Source organism: Atta colombica, unplaced genomic scaffold, assembly GCF_001594045.1.
Source record: "Atta colombica isolate Treedump-2 unplaced genomic scaffold, Acol1.0 scaffold96, whole genome shotgun sequence".
Lineage (NCBI taxonomy): Eukaryota > Metazoa > Arthropoda > Insecta > Hymenoptera > Formicidae > Atta > Atta colombica.
In genome coordinates this window covers 409,124-421,865 of record NW_017259590.1, presented here as the reverse complement: position 1 = coordinate 421,865, position 12,742 = coordinate 409,124, and the positions used below count along the sequence as shown (strand labels likewise).

The window sequence follows — 12,742 nt, the reverse complement described above, 5'->3', positions numbered from 1 at the left end:
TATATATATATATATAAATCACATAAATTGTTCGAATCTAATCTGTGAAAAAAAATTATACATTTTATCCCAAATATGAATTTTGGTTGTAAATTAACTTTATATCTTTGTTAAATTGATTATATCATTTTCTCGCTTCTTATAATTCATCGTTTTAAAATTATTTTACGTAAATAGCGTAAATGCTTCTTAGAATCTGAGGTAGACAGAGAAAGCTCAAAGAGTTTGATATGAATGAACGATCAGAGCAAAACCTAAGAGAGGTGAGGGCCTTTTTCCTGTAACTGCAAAATGTTCCCACGCATTACTGTCCTGTGAAGAAGTAGAATTATTGATGTAATTGTTATAAATTATACAACAATATTCATTTTTTTGTGATGCTCCTGATGGAAATAAATGCTGGATAAATTGCTGAAATCGTTAAAATTTCTATCAATTTGATCGATTTTAATAATTTTAACAATTTCAGTGATTTATTTCCATCAAGAACACCTCAAAAAATGGATATTGTTGTGTAGTTTACATTCACTTCTGCAGAGGACAATAGTGCGCGGGAGCATTTTGCGGTTACAGGAAATAGGTCCCTCATATCCTCCGTCAGGTTTCTCTCTGGTTAGGATTTGTCTCACGCGTTGGAAAGCAAAAATGTACAAACTAATTTAATGGATGAGATTGCTGTAACTCAAGATAGAATAAAGATTTTTATAGGGATGTACATTTTTCATTCTGCTTCGGTATTATACTTTCGCGTTTGATGCACTTTCAAGAGTTCATATATCAAGCTGAATAAAAATATCCATTGATGAATGTTATATCGTGAGGTTTTGAAAATATATATATATGCATCTCGTAATCGAGAGACAAGGCTTTCTTGCAATATAAACATACATAACACTTGTTTTTTCACAGGATATTAGTCATATCGACATGTCATTGACGAGAAAAAATAAAGCTCTCTAAAGAAGATATATTCCTTTCATCACGATTAAAATGTAGATTGAAAGTATTTCATCGAATAACTTGTTATCGAGCCATTCTAAGAGCCACTCTCAATAGCAACTTTCGACAATAAACTTTTGTAGTAAATACGATCAGAATTGCTCCCAAATTTGTGATCATTTCAGAAAGTTTCACATGTATTAAGAATTACTCTTAAGAATAAAAAAATCAAATAAATGCATATAATAATGTGCATTTGGTGCATATTGACGAATTTTACTTTGCAGAATATTAATAGTCCCATACAGTTCTTATATAAAAAGAATTCTTCTCTTACTGTCGGATAAATAAGAATTTTAACGTTATCTGTTAACAAACTGAGTGCGACTCTCGCTACAAAAATTCCTCACTTGCTCGCATTTACTTTCTGCTTGCAAATAAAGAATCACGATTATAGACCGCGGACGATACGCTAATACATATCGATATTGACTACACATTTATATGCATATTGTAACTTAACTGTAAATTAGCATAAATGTAACATAGATGAAAAATAACGTGCTATTACGGTCACTGCTTCTGATGGTGACCATTCGATTACAAATTAGCATGCTTATATGTATACAAACACAGAGATTGGAAGTAATGTATTACTTGTAATGTTATGATCACGTTATAATTTTTTCAATAACAAATGGGCAATGTTACATTTAAGAAAATGTGAAGAAATTTAAGTTTGATAATAATACGATTAATAATATGTAGAGGAAAGTCGCCTATATCATACCCCTTAAAATTAAACAGAAATTGTAACAAAAATACTGAAGAGATTAAAATATTTCTTTATTTATACCAAACTTTGATTTACTGATAATAAAACAAAATATTTTTACGAAAATAAACATTAAAATAATGTTTAAATTAAATTTTTTAAAAAAGTATCTTTCGGTACGATTTTATAGAGAGATTTTCCGTTCAAGTCGAGCGAATGGTCGTCCAGCAGATAATAGTGATCGCATCTAATATTGAAAAAGCATTGCCTCGTTGGTTGCAAAATTAATTCGGTAAGCAGCTTTGTTAGTCGTTTCCCTTCCCTGCTTTTTCATTTCTATATTTCCGGGATTTTCTGCGTTTCCACTATCGCGATCCATATTTAAATAACGTTGCAATCGACCCGAGAATTTTTTCCAGTCTACGCGAAATACATGCCCGTACTCTTATCCTCTGATAACTAAATCCGCAAAAATAATTCGCGCATACACAGACTAGATAAGAAAATCTGCATTCTGCGCTCTGGCAATTCAGCTAATATATATTAACGACGTTAGCCTGTCGCATGCAGACCACGACAGAATATATGAATACCTCGTAATTACACGTTGCATATATGCATGTATGTTTATATACATATACCTTTGTAATATGATCAGATCTACGCATTTATATTCTATATCGTACGCATTCTCGTACAATCAGCCTTTCCGAATATATTTCAACTATATTTCCACTATTACCTGAGATTAAACATAAATGATAATCAGTTAATTAAAACGAGCCCACAACGAGTTGGCATAATTCTCAACGCGTGTTACGTCTAATATGCATTGTTATCTCAAATTCGAAAGTTATGACTAAGTAAATATATTAACAATTAGTTTCTTGACCGTGATTAGTCAGTAAGTAATTTTGTAGCCCGCGCATTGAACGTCGCGGCGAACGGCCGGAACCCTCTCTCTCGAAGAGAAATCTGCTAAACGATAAAAGCCAAACTGATCCGATCGATTGCATCGTTTAATCGTATCATTCGTTTATATGGACAAAATTCTAGATCATCATACTGCCTATAGGGTACTGTCTACGCCTTTAAAAGCCTCCCTGTTCACATCCCCTTATTTAGACAAAGGAGTGTACTAATCGAATGTAAGGTTTACTGGCAGAGTGCTAGAAACAATAACTAGAACCAATTACTGGCTGAGCCGAATTTTGTAGAAAGACCACCGATGCCCTTGCCAAACATACTACCGACTTTGCCAACAACGTTCGATGTAACGTTGCTCAAATTAGCCACGTAATTCGCGTCTTCCGTTATCGTCTCAACGATCGTCACTTTTGTCTTAGGTCTCTCCACCTCGTCATCATTGCCATTCTCTGAAAGCCCTCTGCAATGTAAAAAAAGCTCAATTAACTTGTCTAGTTGTAGTAGCGAAATACTTTCATCTGCTCATTAAAAATTTCCTCATTTTAATTAGCAAAAATTAAATGCAACTGACAATGAGAGTAGAATTGTAAATTCTAATCTTTACACACTTATGTTTTAGAAGGATAAATAAAAATTTATGATTAGAGAAAAAAATTATCTATTTTCACAAAATGTATTTTTTAATATTCTCCATTTGCACACCCTCTTCGTCATGTATTTAATATTAAAAATTAAAAGATCTTACTCTTCGTTCTGAGCGCTCATGGTTAAGGCACAAGTTGCTTCTTCCGTTTTCATCCTCTTGTCTATAGTCTGATATGTCTTCGTGTTAAGTTTTTCCTCCATGACACCCTGGAGCTCAAAGTCCGAGTAGATCTTCTTCACGATATGAGCTAGGCAGGTACATTGATACAAATGCAGGCTATGATCAAGTCTTTCAGACAACCAATTACATAGCATTTGTATCTGTGCCGTGTACCATTGCTACAATATAAATCAAAGTAATTCGACGAAATCTTCAATAACGAATGTACTCAAAATTGTTCCAATTTCTTTCTAAATGCAAAATTGAAGAATTTCTTACAAAAACTAAATAAGTCTATTTTTCAAAAAATCTAAATTATGGCACCAAATTAATTCCAATTCTTTATTAATAATATCATATCGCGAACAGTTTTATTCCGGCAAATCTCAAATAGGAAACGAAAAATGTAAGAGTTTCCTAAGTAACAAAGAATGTTTTTATCAAGTTTTAATTTGTAAAATTTTATAAATTTTATAGTGAAAAAATTATTGTTTTGTATTTTCAATAATGTTTCTTTCTTTACTTTTATTGTTATTAATATTATAAAAAAAGTTAATGTAAAATATTATATGGGATAAAATATTATATGGGTTATATACATAGATGAAAAAGAAAAGATTTCAGCAATAAATAAATAGGTCTAGAATTTTTATTTCTTTAAATGATTCTTCAAAATATCAATTAAAGTTCACAATTTTTTTATACTCATGTATTTCGAGAAAAATTACTATAACAGTTTCACGATGCTGAAATGAACAAAATTGTCGAGACATCGCAAATTGAAATAAATATCCGAATTATAACAAAATCAAAAATACTCTTACAAGATTGAAATAGACGCAAAATTAGGAAGTGTGGCTGTGAATATTAACTTTATATTAAAATTGAAAAAAAGTTAAAAACTTATATGTTTCAGCTCATAGAGCTGTCATCAGATGTAGACAGTTTCTTAATATAAAAGTTTTATAACTTTTATGGATAAAATGACATACCACTTGTCGAATTACGTAAACGAATTATGAACGAACAATACTGAGTTTATGAAATCATGATCCGATATAATTTCCGTGTCATATTTCTGCTGTGTTTTTGTTATTACTTTTTGAAATAGCAGTACATGCTTGATTTTTGCTATATAAATTGTGATTTTTGGCGATATTTATCAGTATAATTATGATATCATAATTATGATATGTGTTCAGTTTTGATTTAGTTTCTGATGATATATCGTATCAGCATGCAATATTCAAAATCTACTGTTTTTATGTCAATTTTTAATTCCAAATTAAAAATGTCTGTATTATTGATCAAGTTCATCATTTCTTTAAGATGATGAAATCTTTTGTTTTCCGAAAATTTTAAACTTTTTAGACTTATTTGTCACTTTTATGAAAAATCCTTCAATTACAATTAGATACAGACTTCTTTGCTTTTATAGATTGATTCTTACCTCGAAAAAGGTCAAAATCCACAATTCGTCAAGGACTTTGCTGCGAATCTGATCTATGCAATTTCTCATAAAATTTACATAAGCTTGTCCCATTTCTTTCCCGCTTCCTGATACCTTCTAAAAAAACAAATCGTAAGACACCGAAAAAAATGTTCCAATAGTTTTTTATACAGAATGTTTGATAATTAACGATAAAATTCTCGCAAGGGCAGAATGAACTAAACTGAATAGAAAATTTCTGTATCATTTTGCATTTTTTACATTGATTAACGAGTTATTAATTTACAAAAATTTCCAAATTTGTGCAGCCTATCGCCAAATGCATACGAGCGACAAGACCGCCCAGAAAAAAACACGTTCTTCGTCGCTAGACACGCACATTAGAGTATCCTTCTAGTAAGAAGTCATAAGAGGTACCGATTTCTACTCAGATTTCAAGTCCCTTTAAATGCCGCCATTGTCGATATAGCAGTGAATCTATGAATTGATGTGAGCAATTGTTTCATGGTGTAGAAGGCACGAAATCGGATTATTAACTGTCAATCATAGGATTGTATTGTTTCCGGCCACTCGGCAATGATGTCCTACTGGTCTTATGTTTTAACTCTTATTAGTGAAACTCTAACGCACGTTATTTATAAGCGACATTGGAAATTAACGTGCCTAGCGATAGCGCGCCTTGCTGGGCGGTCTTATCTCGTCGCACGTTTGCATTTAGCGATAGGTCGAACAAATTTGGCTATTTTCATAAATTAGCGAAAAATAAAGAATTTTTCTTCTCAATTTAATCCATTTGACTTCTATGCGAGAGTTTTATTGTTAATTATTAAACACTCTGTATATTGTTGCTCTCGTGACCACTTGATTTCTTGTTATTTATTATTATTGAGCAAAGCGAGTACCGTAAGACTAAGAATGGAGCCAATAAGTGAACCCTCATCGTAACGAGACAACTTAGAAAGCGTCGCTTCCAATACCGTTATGAGCTTGTTAATCATTCCTTGATTCATTCCCGCTGACGTCTTTTCAATCATGTCATCAATCTTGGAATGGTATTGATGCTAAAAATTACACGGATATTAATAACAACATAAAATATAGATACCTGCTAAACAATGTTATTGCTATTTAATGTAGAAAAATTGTTTTACTAACTTTCTTTTATTAACATCAATAATATTCTTTAAACTCTTCTGTAATATATATCCATATTAGCAATACTTTCTATGTGTAATTTTTACATTATATCTTAAAAATAAAATAATTAACTATTCAATAAATATGCAATGAGAATACGAAGTGAAATATTAATTAAGCTTGATTAAATCAAACTTTTAGGGATTTTTTTACAATTGAAATTATTTCACAAGAAAGAATATTGCAATTCTACGAAAAATTAATTACCGAATGAACTTACCACATCGACACCATCGACAGTACAAAGCTTAAAACTCTGATTCTTGGCGTCCAAAATAACATTCACCATAGCACACATTTCCGAAGGTATGATATAATCTGTAGAGATGAAAGTCACGCCTTTTTTAAGCCACTGCTGGAAGGCCGCGTCGGTCCTTTGAATGCACGATTCTACCATGTCGCATGCCATCAGTTTTAGTCTCTGCTCAAGATGTTGCCTGAACTCTTGATCAGGCCAGTGTAATCCGCCGATGAATGACTGCAACGCATCTAACTTCCAGAAGAGATCCTCCGATGTGGCACAACCGTTTCCCTTAATCTCCCATCGTTCTTTCTCAAAGCCTTTATGAATCGATTGAGCGATTGACGTTTCCATAAGATCAACGTAACGTACTACCAATGGCGCGAACGTGTCGCGTAGATGCTGATGGAATCTTCCGTTCTTCAAATTGTCTACATTCAAATCAAATTTTATGATCTATAGAACCCTTAGATTTTAAAATACATTTCTGATATTTAAGAAAATAAATCCTGTCAGTCATAATCAAGGTTGGTAAAAAACATGTTTTAAACGTGTTTTAAATAGTTTAAAATATGCTTGTTATTGTAAAATATGCTTAATTTAATATGTTTTAAATGGTAAAGATTAATGTTTTTTTTTATAATATTGTTTAAAGCATATTTGAAGCATTAAATACATATTTAAGAAAAAACACAATACGTTTTATTCTTTAAAAAAAAAAAAAAAAAAAAAAAAAAATTAATCTTTACCAACCCTGATTTTGGATGAGAATTAAACTCACCGTCAGTCTTAAGATAATCATTCATTATCTGGAACAATGGAAAGCTATCCCATGTGTCTGGTGGTTGCTCTGCCAGTACTTTATCCATGTCGACGGCAAATAACGACCAGAAAATCTCAGCATGCTCCACCATAAGATCGCTAAACCAGGCGAACGCCTGCGGTACAGTGTAGTAGGAGCGGATCGTGAAAATATTGGACATCGCACATATACGGTGGGCATGTTTCCTCTAGCTCGGGGTGATGGGAACGCCACCCTGAGCACGGGGCCCTCGAGTACCCAGAAGACACTACTTCTACTTCATAATGTACGTGAGAATAGTCATAAAACTTGTAATGTTAAGCGTTATAACGACAAGCGTTTGCTGCATCTAACATTCCAAAAGATATAATTTATTAATTTGAACAAAACATTGAGAGAGATATCGCAATCGAATGAGACATTTCTCATTTGTGAAAGATATCTGATGGGGGAAGTAAAAGTGAAGCTAAAGTTAAACTAAATGCAGCAGCATTGTGAAGTGCATTGTGAAGGATAAACACAGCAATGTGAATTATTCAATTCCCTTGAAAAAATGAAGTTGAAAATGGATAAACCAGAAAATTTTATATCAATTGCAATTCTGATTATCTCAATTAGAATTTTAATAGATTTAACCAGAAAATTTTCTGGTTAACGAAACATGTTTCATGATATACATATACACATAGTGTGTATGCAATTTGAAAAACATAACTTAAAAAAAATAAAAAAGTATTGCTTTTGTTTTTTTACAAGAGCGTGACATTACATCTCTCAATAAAGTTGCAATGGAATATCTCATGATGTCCGTAATTCAACGATTAATTCTACATGAAAGCGATTTTCGAGGTGATAATAGAAGCTCTCTATGAAATTGTCTACACGACTCAATTGTCTACCACGGCGGCGAGAGGAAATGAGCAGCGAATGCGCGTTTGTCTTCTGAGGAGGTGGCGGACCCTTACCACGGTCCGTATTTCAAGGCATGCTGACCCTCTCTCTCGAGAGCCCCGAGAATCGACACTCAGTTCTAAAAACCCAACTAATACCTCCGAATAATGTTCTTCATTTTGCTGGAGCAGATCGACGCACAGTTCGGCGAGATGTATGAGATCCTCTAGCTTCTTGCTAGGAGGCACGCACACTTCGCCGCTAAGATCATCCTCGATCTTTGCTTCGGCGGATAATTTTGTGTAATTTACCAGTGCCGCCGTTTCTAAGCAATTCTTTATGAGAGCCTTCACTTCTTCTTGCGGCACGGGCGTCACGCTATCCTTCATAAGAACACGTTCCAAAAGAGATAGAGCCGCTTTCAACGAGCCTTCCGGACGTCCGAATGGAAAACTGTATCTATTACGAGAAAGGACATTTGGTGAAAGTTTAACTCAATAAAGTAATCTTTTTAGGAAATTATTTTGAAAAATGTATTGTGTATTTTATCGCGAAGCTAAATATAATATTTTGTATTGAATTATTTATAAAATATTAATGAATTGCAATGAAATCTTAATAAACTGTAATAAAATCTTAATAAAATTTTAATGAATTGTTAATCTTAATAAAATCTTAATAAAATAATACTGAAAGTGGGTCAATTAATATAGATTTCAATAATATTTGAAATTCAATATTTTATAATTATTTATTATAATTCAAGAAAAAATTTCCATCAGGGTACCCAATGTTCATACTGGCATTCTAATGGACATAGAGATAATCCGTAAAATGTATAGCTTCTGTATAAAAAGTATTCGTTGGAAAACTCAAAAAAAAATATTGGATGTTAAGATTATATTCTTTTTAACCGATGTTAATTAATTAGTCAACAATTTTCTCTATCGAGTTAAAAAATGATTTGTCCTTTTCTAAAAAATTTTTTTAAACATATGTGAGTGAAACATTCAGTCGAAGCGATTCTTCGTGCCTAATATTTCTTCTGAATTTATACAATTTTCAATTGAAGTTAATTGTGAGCCGATAAATTTATTACTACTTCAACTTCGGTTTAGCTATGTTTCAAAGTCCGAATATGGCATTTCACTCATGTATGTTTAATCTCATATCAGTCCATTTTTAATTTAAAATTTAATTTTTTTAGTTATGAAATAAAAGAGCGATATCATGAATTAATTTGCAAAACTAAATATATTAACGCATAAATAATTGTAAGTTATTTTTTTATATCGCTCACAGTTCAAAGGAGATTAGAATTGTTTACCTAAAGTTGGTGATTTGGTTTTCGAGAATCTGTCGCAGTCGCTCCTTAATCTCCAGAAATTTATCTTTCTCCTCATGAGTAATCGAGGTCACGCGATCGGTAGATGTTGTATTACCATAAACATGACTAGCACAGAAAGCGAAACTATAGTGCATCAATGTCGGATCTATCATAAGCCCGCGATCGATTCTGTCCAATAGATCATGAAGGTAATAGAGATGCCGAAAGCATCCGCTCACGCCGTATCTATCATCAGAAAATAGATGTCGAAATTGATATTGCAAACAAATATATTAAAAGAAAAAATAATTGCACTAATACTTTCCAACTTTCGAATCTTTTCTTAATAATCCATTATGTGGGTCTAAATAAACCCAAGTTAAGCCAAATTCCAAATACAAATTGAACGAACAGTTTATAAAATAAAAAAAAGAAGTAACTGTAAAAAAGAGCGGTCTGCAAAGGATCAATTAAAGGACTTGCTACAGTCAACCCACATTTTGTTAAAACGGAGTAAATAAATTTTGAAATTAAAATCATTTGTATTTCCCATTACTTTAACTTTAGAATTCATTTACTCTGTTTTTACAAAATTATACACATAATCCACTGTTACAATAAGTCCTTTCATTTTCATAAACTGAGCTAATATAACGTATTTACACGTTTTCATGTATCTTAATGACTATAATTAGTAAGACAAAATGCGCGAAGTAGCTATGTTAGCTCAGTTTGTAATGAAGATTAATGAAACACGAAAACGTCTATTACTCGGAAAATAAACTCAATGTTTATACGAACTGTAATATTATGTTTTGTACATGTTATTTTGATGTCACGTATTCCATTCTTAAAGTTGTGCTCACACACTATAAAACATCCTATATATTCATTATTCACAAGTGAATAAATATTTATTTATCATTAACGAATGACCATGTGACGAATAAATATATATTCATCATTCACAAGTGGTCGAATAGCAAACACACATTTTTATTCATCATTCGTGTGTAGCTGACTAATGAGTAAATTTTTATTCAAATAAAAAAATGAATTATGAGTACATTTTTATTTTTTATATGAGTACATTTTTTCGTTATTTAGATAAAAAGTTATTGAATAATATTCCTCTCTGACATGAAATAACGTTGCAAAAAATAGATTAAATTGTTTAAAAAATGATAAGAATAAATATCATTACCTGGCACAGTATTCATCCAATACAAAAACTTGACCAGGCGAGAACCAGCCGAGCGAGCAGTAAGGATCGTTCAACCTATAGTCCAGCATCAAATTCTGCAAGTACTTGAATAGTCCTGGATGGTCAAACTTGCACGGATCTGCACTGATATAGTCTTCCATACCGTGCTTCTTCGCGCGGTCGGCGTCACCTTGAATCTTACTTATAGTTGAATTTTTGTCAACTACAGAGACCGGCGGGGTAGGCTTGTGTGACTGACCAGTCGCCCGATACATTGCCATCACCCACAAATGACATTCGTTTTCGTCGTCTGAAGCGTATACTATATTATCCCCTTCACGAACTGCGTTGAAGAAATACCTGTCGAACACGCGACACGTGATTGCAAATTGGGCGATTGAATATACAACCCTTGCTCGTCAATTGTGATACGTCTTGTCACTGATAAAAATTGTACTCATAATTTCCATATAAAAACTTTTCATAATTTTACTTATCAACAATTTGTGAGTAATTATGTGAAATTATGAGAAATTTTTAAAATTTTTAAACATTTTTTGATAATTTTTCCAACAAGAAATAAAAAATATCATAATTCCTCAGAATAATCTGATGAGAAATTATGAGAAATTTTTTAGATGTTCAAATATTTCTTTTTTTTTCCAACAATCAAAAATAAGAAATATCAAAATTTCTCAGGCGAAAGGGATGTAAGATGTATCTCGTTTCGTGTGAAGTCGTTACAAAATCGTCATTGCAAATTTTCTGCTTTAAAAACAAATTCTCTGCTTTAAAAACTAGGAAATAGCTTTCTCAGTTTCTTCGTCATCTACAAAACAAAAATTATATTAGAAAATGTTTTAAAAAAAATTTTTATTTTCGAAGCAAAAAATTTATTTGAAAACAAACGTTATTTTTAAACTATTTTATTAATAACTTTTTAATGGATAACGAGCGATGGCTAAAACCTATTGGAGGTCACTCAAGATTCCCTGGGGAAGGAGGGCTCTCCTAATGTAAACTTTTACCAAGAGATCGTTTTGAAAAATTATAAAATTTCTAATTTTATATTATTAGAAAAAAATGAGGACATTAGAAAATCTGAAAAATTTTTCATAATTTCACACAATTACAGATTGTTGATATGAGACATTATGAGAAAAATTTGGCCAGAATACAGATAATAAGAAAGGAGTGCATAAATAATCCAAATGGCATAACAGATAAGATACAGTTCTTATAATTCCGAGGTCTCACTCTTTGGAAAAAAATTGCGTTTTAATTATACGATTTCATGATATCACAACGTTGTATAATGAAATCACATAATTAAAATGTAATGGATTATTCCAAATCAGTACGTGATTTTTTTTTAATTAAAAGAAAAATTATAAGAAATTGTGAAACACTTGTCGAGAAATCATGAGAAAAATGTTTACCAGGTCGATCACATTAAAAATTTTTATGTGTAAAAATTAAATTTTAATATGTCAGACTAATCAAAAGCTAATTACTTTTCAAAATATTAGATGCTAATCTATTTTTTTACTACAAAATCAAAAAATAACTTAGAATTAACTGAAAAAGAAATTTATTTAATCATTATAGAATTATGTAAAACGTTTAATAGCATAGTTTTGTAATACTAAAACAAATTTAATTAAATCTTTACTACTAAAAATTAATTAATGTCTGACGTCGACGAACGATTGTAATGGGCAGCCTTATGAATCTGTGCAACTACAAGTTGCTGCAGCGGGGATTAGGTAAGATAAATGTTCCAATAGCCGGACATTTAAATATAATAGGTTGTCATAAATAATAGAAGGTTTTTAATATAAATATTTATATTCATTTTAAAACTCAAGATTCCCTTAAGCAAGGAAAAATTATTTATACTCATTTATAACAATTATTAATTAAAATATTTAAATAATATATAATAGAATGCGTCAATGTAGTGGACAGTGGACAGCCAGTCAGACACCGAGACGTAATTGTCCCAATATCCGATCTCAATTAGAAAATTAGTATGCTAACGGAAAATATTAATATAAATAGATGTTTAACAAAAGACAATTAATTCAAATTGATCTTTAAGGTAAAAAGCATTTGAGATTAGTATTAATTTAAATAAATAAAATTTTATGTAATTATCCGGATATAGGTACTGTATGGTCTCAG

General features: G+C 31.4%; 1 protein-coding gene across 5 annotated transcripts in view; it reads right to left on the bottom strand.

Annotated features, from left to right (window-relative positions):
- Positions 1 to 1,768: 1,768 nt before the first annotated feature.
- LOC108693739 (calcium-dependent secretion activator) overlaps positions 1,769 to 12,742 on the bottom strand; it is a 32,897-nt gene continuing 21,923 nt past the window's right edge. For 3 of the 5 annotated variants that reach the window (XM_018202849.1, XM_018202850.1, XM_018202851.1), the window contains exons 7-15: positions 10,559 to 10,918; positions 9,355 to 9,600; positions 8,186 to 8,486; positions 7,116 to 7,272; positions 6,314 to 6,765; positions 5,799 to 5,957; positions 4,897 to 5,013; positions 3,387 to 3,625; positions 2,897 to 3,101 (exon numbers count right to left, since the gene is read on the bottom strand). In XM_018202849.1, coding sequence (XP_018058338.1) covers positions 2,897 to 3,101; positions 3,387 to 3,625; positions 4,897 to 5,013; positions 5,799 to 5,957; positions 6,314 to 6,765; positions 7,116 to 7,272; positions 8,186 to 8,486; positions 9,355 to 9,600; positions 10,559 to 10,918 — 2,236 coding nt within the window. Of the gene's footprint in view, positions 3,102 to 3,386; positions 3,626 to 4,896; positions 5,014 to 5,798; positions 5,958 to 6,313; positions 6,766 to 7,115; positions 7,273 to 8,185; positions 8,487 to 9,354; positions 9,601 to 10,558; positions 10,919 to 12,742 lie in introns of all 5 variants that reach the window. The other 2 variants (XM_018202853.1, XM_018202854.1) reach the window with 2 other exon arrangements.